The sequence below is a fragment of the Hyla sarda genome, chromosome 1 (genome assembly GCF_029499605.1).
Source record: "Hyla sarda isolate aHylSar1 chromosome 1, aHylSar1.hap1, whole genome shotgun sequence".
NCBI lineage: Eukaryota > Metazoa > Chordata > Amphibia > Anura > Hylidae > Hyla > Hyla sarda.
Window position 1 is genome coordinate 376,971,143 of NC_079189.1, and position 9,547 is coordinate 376,980,689.

Sequence of the window (9,547 nt, forward strand, 5' to 3'; positions counted from 1 at the left end):
TGCTTCATAATAAACTGTGACATCACTGTGCTTCATAATAAACTGTGACATAACTGTGCTTCATAATAAACTGTGTCATCACTGTGCTTCATAATAAACTGTGACATCACCGTGCTTCATAATAAACTGTGACATCACTGTGCTTCATCATAAACTGTGACATCACTGTGCTTCATAATAAACTGTGACATCACTGTGCTTCATAATAAACTGTGACATCACTGTGCTTCATCATAAACTGACATCACTGTGCTTCATCATAAACTGACATCACTGTGCTTCATAATAAACTGTGACATCACTGTGCTTCATAATAAACTGTGACATCACTGTGCTTCATAATAAACTGTGACATTACCGTGCTTCATAATAAACTGTGACATCACTGTGCTTCATCATAAACTGTGACATCACTGTGCTTCATAATAAACTGTGACATCACTGTGCTTCATAATAAACTGTGACATCACTGTGCTTCATCATAAACTGACATCACTGTGCTTCATCATAAACTGTGACATCACTGTGCTTCATAATAAACTGACATCACTGTGCTTCATAATAAACTGTGACATCACTGTGCTTCATAATAAACTGTGACATCACTGTGCTTCATAATAAACTGTGACATCACTGTGCTTCATAATAAACTGTGACATCACTGTGCTTCATAATAAACTGTGACATCACTGTGCTTCATAATAAACTGTGACATCACTGTGCTTCATAATAAAGTGTGACATCACTGTGCTTCATAATAAACTGTGACATCACTGTGCTTCATAATAAACTGTGACATCACTGTGCTTCATAATAAACTGTGACATCACTGTGCTTCATAATAAACTGTGACATCACTGTGCTTCATCCTGTAATTTGATGTCACTGTGTATAACAACCCTGTAGTGACATCACAGTTTATTATTTTTGAATGCTGACTTCACTGTGTATATTTTCCCGGTACAATGACATCACTGTATAGTTACCCTCTACTGTGACAACACTGCGTTTATTAACCCTGTAGTGGCAAAACTGTTTATTGTCCCTGTACAGAGACATTACTGTTTATATTAACTCTGAACTGTTGTGTCACTGTGCATATTTACCCTGTATTGTCACTCACAGTGCAAGGTAAATATGTACAGTGGCATTAGGGTATACAGGCTTAATATATACAGTGATGTCACAGTGCAGTGTAAGTATCAACAGTGATGTTGCAGTATAGAGATAACACACAGTGATGTTATAGTTCAGAGATAATATACACAGTGATGTCACAGTACAGGGATAATACACACAGTGATGTCACAGTACAGGGATAATACACACAGGGATGTCACAGTACAGGGATAATATACACAGTGATGTCACAGTACAGGGATAATATACACAGTGATGTCACAGTACAGGGATAATACACAGTGATGTCACAGTACAGGGATAATACACAGTGATGTCACAGTACAGGGATAATACACACAGTGATGTCACAGTACAGAGATAATACACACAGTGATGTCACAGTACAGAGATAATACACACAGTGATGTCACAGTACAGGGATAATACACAATGATGTCACAGTACAGAGATAATACACACAGTGATGTCACAGTACAGGGAGGGATAATATACACAGTGATGTCATAGTACAGGGATAATACACAGTGACGTCACAGTACAGGGATAATACACAGTGATGTCACAGTATAACCATCTCACAGTCGGACCACCATGTAATTTCAGCAGAAAATAAAGCAGGGCCTCATGTTCAAGTTTCGCCTAAAGCCTCACAAAGTCTAGAGCCGCCTCTGGTCGGCCCTACCATGGGACCCGGTGGGACCATAAGTCCCAGGTGGCACTTTTCAGGGGCGGCATTTTGCTGCCCCCTTTTTTTTTTTTGTGCCTAGTAGGTTCATGGTAGGGTTGGCGCCGCTGCTGCTCACTGTTCTAAAGCAGCTGCAGGGTATAATAGCGCAGCGGGCACTTTAGGCAGTGAGTCTGCCTCCGGCCAACCGGGGTCTGACGAGGGACATCGCACAAGTGACGTACTTCTGTAGACCCGCTCAGGAGGACGTCAGTGACGTCACTCGTCAGGCCGCTGCCGGAGAGGAAAAGCTTTGTGCAGGGCCTGTAAGTGTGTCTCTGTGTGTGTCTGTGTCTGTTTGTGTGTTTGGGGGCTATGGCTACCTAATGTGGGGAAGCTATGCTACCTAATGTGGGGAAACTATGTTACCTAATGTGGGTAATCTGTGCTACCTAATGTGGGCAAACTATGCTACTTAATGTGGGGAAACTATGTTACCTAATGTGGGGAAACTATGTTACCTGATGTGGGGAATCTGTGCTACCTAATGTGGACAAACTATGCTACCTAATGTGGGGAAGCTGCTACCTAATGTAGGGAATCTATGCTACCTAATGTGGGGAAACTATGCTACCTAATGTGGGGAATCTATGCTACCTAATGTTGGGAATCTATGCTACCTAATGTGGGGGGCTTGAATGAGCTGCAGCATATGGGAGGCCTTAATAAATAATTAGAAACTTATACAGCAAGTGACGTATGGGGGTCCACCTGAGTAAGTGACACATGGAGGGGGGGTGCTGAACAATTGATGTTTTGGGGGGGGGGGGGCACAGGCACATTCTTTGCACAAGGGCCCTCTGCTGTCTGTGTCCGCCGCTGGGTAGAGAATAAGGGGTAAAGTGGAACATAGAACAAATGCAGTTATTTTTTTCTTAATTTTTTTTTAATGAAGTATACGAGATAAAGGTAAGCAATGACTTTTCTTCAGTCTGAAGCGCGGTCCTCATCGGCAGGAAGCAGTAAGGAGGAGGAGGATGACGGAGGTTCTGATTCCATCTCTGCTTCTTTTTCGTCCCTCTCTATATATAGGGCCGTGGCCATGAAGAAGGCCCCTCCAATGACTGCCATTATGGTGCAGGTCATGAGGGCATACTCCAGGCTGCGGTATTTCAGAAGAGGGGATTTGGCATATCCTTGTTCGTAGGTGTCAGATATCAGGCCGATGAGGTACGGGCTGCCGGCGTCACCTAGGAGGTGATAGATTGTCATCTGCACGGCCAGGGCTGAAGATCTCCTCCATGGAGTTACTACTTTTAGTATAATGTCAGATATGAGGGTGAAATTTACTGACAGAAGCGTCTCTCCGATGAAGATGAAGATGTTGGTGGCAACGAGGCTGATGTTGCCAAAAGTCAATGCCAACAGAAGAAAAGGGGCGGAGAGCATCATCGCGCATCCACACACAAGCGGGTCCGCCCGTGGGTTGGATTTGCGATATCTTTTACTTATCTCCGTCCCTGCTACAACTCCCAGAATGCCGGAAACAACTGTAACCACACCAAATATTAGGATGTCGTGATAGTCACACGGTTCAGCACGGCAAGGGTCCTTCTCTTGTAGGAGTGTTCGTGCGTGGGTCAGGTATGACGGACCCCATACACCTATGGCTCCCACTATGAAGGATACAGCCGTCGATCCCATGGTGGTTAACATGAAGCTTCGATTTTTAAATAGTTTTTTCAGATCTGTCGCCCATTTGGCAAACTTCTGGGATTTGTTGTTCTTCTTCCCGTTTGTAGTCGTTCTTGGAAGCTCCTTTGTGACCAAAATCATCAAAGCCACAGCTATGAGGCCCAGGCCAGGGGTGACCCGAAATGCCCAGTGCCAATCGCCCCTTGCTGCATCAGTCACTTTGGGCCCGATGATGTATCCTAGTCCGCAGCCTACAGGTATGACGGAGTAAAACACGTTCAGCATGCGGGTCCGCTGGTCACTTGTAAAAAGGTCTGCAATGATTGAGGGGGCGATGGTGCAGAAAGTCGCCTCTCCGGCTCCAACCAGTCCACTCGTCAGCAGGAAGAGCAGGAAGTACCCGTCAGGGATGAATGACAGGGTAAGTGTCATGCTCAGCCAAACGATGACTCCTGCGCAAACAGTATATTTCTTATTACAGTGGTCGCCCAAATATCCGGCAATTGGTGCGACCAGCACGTAGCTTCCAATGAACAATGTATTCAATAAGCCGGACAGACTAGCATTGGTGTCATATGCTTTCTGTATATAAGGCAGCACCCCCGCCACGCTGGAGCGATTTGCATAGATGAGCAAATTAACAAAGGCGAGGATCACTACGGTGATGATGGAACGTGCGGTGGACATCACGCTTAGAGATGACAGGTTCTGCCTCTCAGGGATATCGCCCTTTTCTACATCCATATCACTATGGTCCTCCATTGCTTCTTCCTCCTCCTTCAGCAATGGGTCTTGTGGAGAGGCCATGGTCACAGGTCAGAGCCTGAAAACACTAGAGAGAGAGAGATAAGTGAACACATTAGACAACATGTCATCATTCCTGTCATTATACAATAGATCCTTCATACAGAGCAGAAATGTCCAGCACAGAACCACAAGATAACACTAAGACCATTGCAGCCTCAGAAGAAGACGCTTCTCTATAAGTGTTTTATATGGAGACGTCTTCCCTGAGGTTACCAATGTCTGATAACCCTGAACCTGTCCGGTCCTAGTAATATCTGATAACCCTGACCCTGTCCGGTCCTAGTATTATCTGATAACCCTGAACCTGTCCGGTCCTAGTAATATCTGACAACCCTGAACCTGTCCGGTCCTAGTAATATCTGATAACCCTGAACCTGTCCGGTCCTAGTAATATCTGATAACCCTGAACCTGTCCAGTCCTAGTATTATCTGATAACCCTGAACCTATCCGGTCCTAGTAATATCTGATAACCCTGAATATGTCCGGTCCTAGTAATATCTGATAACCCTGAACCTGTCCGGTCCTAGTAATATCTGATAACACTGAACTTGTCCGGTCCTAGTAATATCTGATAACCCTGAACCTGTCCGGTCCTAGTAATATCTGATAACCCTGAACCTGTCTGGTCCTAGTAATATCTGATAACCCTGAACCTGTCCGGTCCTAGTAATATCTGATAACCCTGATTCTGTCCGGTCCTAGTAATATCTGACAACCCTGAACCTGTCCGGTCCTAGTAATATCTGATAACCCTGAACCTGTCCGGTCCTAGTAATATCTGATAACCCTGAACCTGTCCGGTCCTAGTAATATCTGATAACCCTGAACCTGTCCGGTCCTAGTAATATCTGATAACCCTGAACCTGTCCGGTCCTAGTAATATCTGATAACCCTGAACCTGTCCGGTCCTAGTAATATCTGATAACCCTGAACCTGTCCGGTCCTAGTAATATCTGACAACCCTGATTCTGTCCGGTCCTAGTAATATCTGACAACCCTGAACCTGTCCGGTCCTAGTAATATCTGATAACCCTGAACCTGTCCGGTCCTAGTAATATCTGATAACCCTGAACCTGTCCGGTCCTAGTAATATCTGACAACCCTGAACCTGTCCGGTCCTAGTAATATCTGATAACCCTGAACCTGTCCGGTCCTAGTAATATCTGATAAACCTGAACCTCTCCGGTCATAGTAATATCTGATAACCCTGAATCTGTCCTAGTAATGGCGGATTATAAGGGCTTGGCTGTATGGTCACTGGGCCATGTGAACTTCATACTGTAGATACAATTGGGCTATCCTGCTATATACATTTACTAATAATGAACCTACCCTACCTCATTGGGATCTATCCGTACCCTATATGACTTTCTGCCACTAGTTGATTTGAAAATGTTCCCTTTCGGAGTACCCGGAGTATTTCTATTGTTAGTACACACAGAATTCTATTATATACTATTATATTTCTGCCCTAATCTTTCTGTTATTCTTTTACTACACCACCAAATCTTTCTCATAGACTTATATCTTTTAGAACATCATGAATTAGGACTCTTTTTCTTGGGGGCTTTTTTGGGCATAATTGCATTTTAGCAGTTTTGCAAGAAAAAGCTCTGGTCATGATACTATCTGTGTGTTTTATTATGTTTAATGCCTAAGCCAAGTATTGTCACAATGCTATGAGAAATATAACTTTTGTTATTTCTTTTGGAAATTAATTTCTTGTTTTTTTTTTGCTAAAAAAAAAAAAGCAACAATAAAAAAAAACTGTCAAACAAAAAGCCCTGTGTATGTATGAATAGAAGAGGCTGAGACTTACCTTGTGGTTCTCTCTTCAGACAAGGAACGGTCAAAATCTTGAATTCTCTATCGCAAATAGAAACTCTCTAACAAACACTTAGCACCACAGGTTGTGAATGCAAAACACACTGAAGAGACTGCAGCCGGCGCGCACCTCCTTGTACAGCTTACGGTGACATCATCACAAGCATGTGTGACATCACAGGGTTCTAAACCATCTTCAGGTATGTGTATATCTGTATAGTAAATGTGAGTAGCCATATTAGTCCAGTGATGCAGATTGTAATACCTTTTTTATTGGACTAACAGAATGTTGTAGAGACAAACTTTTGGGATTCCTCCCTGATAATTTATAAAGTCCTTTGATCATTAGTCCTTGTCTATTGGACTTGCTAAAGGGAGGAATCCTGAAAGCTTGTCACTACAAAATTCTGTTAGTCCAATAAAAAAGGAGATTACCAAATTTTTTTTTATTTGTGTGTGTATATATATATATATATATATATATATATATATATATATATATATAGTTCCAAGCGTGAGTAGGTGCCTCCAGCTAGGGTCCGTGTCCAGGATCCTGCATACGTAGTTCCAAGGAAAATGCTGTGGCACTCAAGGTATGGTGAAAAAATGAAAACTATTTATTCATCCCAAATGTGCAAAGAGCAACGTTTCAATGGTCTCACACCATCATTATCAAGCCACTTGATAATGATGGCGTGAGACCATTAAAACGTTGCTCTTTGCACATTTGGGATGAATAAATAGTTTTCATTTTTTCACCATACCTTGAGTGCCACAGCATTTTCCTTGGAACTACGTATGCAGTATCCTGGACCCGGATCCTAGCTGGAGGCACCTACTCACGCTTTAGGAGTGCTGCTTTCTTCTTTGATATATATATATATATATATATATATATATATATATATATATATATATATATATATATATTAATATACACCTAGAAATACATCAAGTACATAAAAACATTTTTTAGAAAAATATTTCTCCAGGCCTGCCGAGTATATCCCCGTACTTCACAGTGTCTTCTTAGTTTATATATTTTAATCTTTTGACCTTTTAACCCCACTAATACCAAGGGCATCCTGGGACTTAAAGGGGTATTCCAGGCCAAAACTTTTTTTATATATATCAACTGGCTCCAGAAAGTTAAACAGATTTGTAAATTACTTCTATTAAACAATCTTAATCCTTTCAGTACTTATGACCTTCTGAAGTTAAGGTTGTTTTTTTTCTGTCTAAGTCCTCTCTGATGACACCTGTCTCGGGCAACGCCCAGTTTAGAAGCAAATCCCCATAGCAAACCTCTTCTAAACTGGGCTTTTCCCGAGACAGGTGTCATCAGAGAGCACTTAGACAGAAAATAACAACCTTAACTTCAGAAACTCATAAGTACTGAAAGGGTTAAGATTTTTTAATAGAAGTTAATTGCAAATCTGTTTAACTTTCTGGAGCCAGTTGATATATATAAAAAAGTTTTTGCCTGGAATACCCCTTTAAGATTGAACCGATTATTATTGATATATGTCATGAACGGTCAGATGGTCGGACGACCAAATCATGACCACATCATCTACATACCTCCCATACCATGCGAGGCATGTGGAAAATGGATTGGTGTCAGAAAAAATAAACTGCTCCTCCCACCAAAAAACAAAAAGCTTAGCCCGAGCTGGTGATGACTTTGCTCCCATTGAAGCACCCGTGCGCTGCAAATAAACATTGTTACCAAACATAAAATAATTGTGTTTTAACATAAAATCTACCACCTCAATAATGTAATGTCTCAAATCCACAGAATATTTAGAAATCTCATCAGTACATCCGAGATAGCTGATAATGCCAGGTTTTACGGAATACTGGAAGAGCGATTCAATGTCGCAAGTAAGCCACGACAGAGAATCGCTCCATGTGAATTTAGTTCTTCTGACCAGGAGTTTACTGAAAATTCAGATTGTTCATATACCACGGACACTAGCGGGGACTCCGAACCGCACTATGTGAACACTCACAAGAATTGCAATGCGAGAAGACAGTCAAAAAACGAGGAAGGCGCGGTGGCAGAACACATAGGAAGAAGAGCTTCCAAGCGTAACAAGGACAAACGGAAAAAGTAATAAAAGAGGATTTTCAAGTCATTAACATTTCTGCACAAATCATTACAGATGAAGAAACCTCGGTCCTGTGGAAAGGACTGGGTTTCTCTCCTACACATCATTTTGATGTTTATCGGACAATTTTGGATATAAATAAATTTGTGAGAACTTTAACAGTTAAGAAACATTTTTTTGTGGAAAATGCTGATGAACCATCGGACCCACCTCAACTTTCTATAAACCCTGATTTACCACTAATGCATACGTTAGCAGAACAAATTGCTTTTAGAGATCTCTGTCTCCTTGAAAATAGTGGGATATCAATTTGTGATGAAGTGAATACTGCACATACCTTCTCCACTAAAAACCAAAATTTTTACCCCATACAGACCAGACCAGCAATTTTTGATTGATTCCAGGACCTTATCATGAAAGAGTTGGTTAATCTACAATCAAAAGTAATGCCCAATACAACTCGTCCTAATTTGAATAAAAAGGAGGCTGCTGCCATAAAGAAATTAAAGAAAAACAAAAATTTGACGATCCGATCGGGACACGGGACTGTATATCAATTTAAATGAAAATCTACTATGTGATGATAAAACTTACCTTAAACTTTGTGGGGATCCCACTGAACCTTTTAAAAAAGAACTGTTGACTCTGTTGGAAGAGGGGAAAGCCAGATCTATTTTGACCCAAAAAGAAGTGGATTATATTTTCGTGCCTGCTCCAATTATTCCTATCTTCCACTCGCTACCCAAGTTGCATAAGGACCGATTCCCGCCGCCGATGCGTCTGATCGTGGCGGGGATCGGATCCCTTAACGAGCACCTATGCGAGCGGTTGGACTCAGTACTGCAACCTCTGGTTATGCAATGCCCAAGTTATATCAAGGACACTAAGCACTTGCTAAAAATCATGGATGAATTCACATGGAGCGATTCTCTGTCGTGGCTTACTTGCGACATTGAATCGCTCTATTCCAGTATTCCGCAAAACCTGGCATTATCAGCTATCTCGGATATACTGATGAGATTTTCTAAATATTCTGTGGATTTGAGACATTACATTATTGAGGTGGTAGATTTTGTGTTAAAACACAATTATTTTATGTTAGGTAACAATTTTTATTTGCAGCGCACGGGTGCTTAAATGGAAGCAAAGTCATCACCAGCTCGGGCTAAGCTTTTTGTTTTTTTGGTGGGAGGAGCAGTACATTTTTTTGTTTTAATCACGCGCACATGTGATGTGGACCTGTCCCTCCCCTTCCTGTGGAAATGGGGAAAATGCCCTGGAGTATATAAGGGTGCCTCATTT

The 9,547-nt window shown here is 41.8% G+C and overlaps 1 protein-coding gene across 1 annotated transcript; it reads right to left on the reverse strand.

The window, feature by feature from the left end:
* Window positions 1–2,775: 2,775 nt before the first annotated feature.
* LOC130307909 (protein spinster homolog 1-like) lies at window positions 2,776–6,227 on the reverse strand. The gene is made up of 2 exons (XM_056552192.1): window positions 6,130–6,227; window positions 2,776–4,334 (listed from the first exon to the last, which is right to left on the reverse strand). The coding sequence occupies exon 2, from the start codon at window positions 4,307–4,309 to the stop codon at window positions 2,795–2,797; it is 1,515 nt and encodes a 504-aa protein (XP_056408167.1). The 5' UTR covers window positions 4,310–4,334; window positions 6,130–6,227; the 3' UTR covers window positions 2,776–2,794.
* Between the last annotated feature and the right edge of the window lie 3,320 nt (window positions 6,228–9,547).

What these genes read in the sequence shown, in the direction of transcription:
- LOC130307909 (XM_056552192.1), bottom strand. Translation starts at nt 4,309, where the DNA reads ATGGCCTCTCCACAAGACCCATTGCTGAAGGAGGAGGAAGAAGCAATG.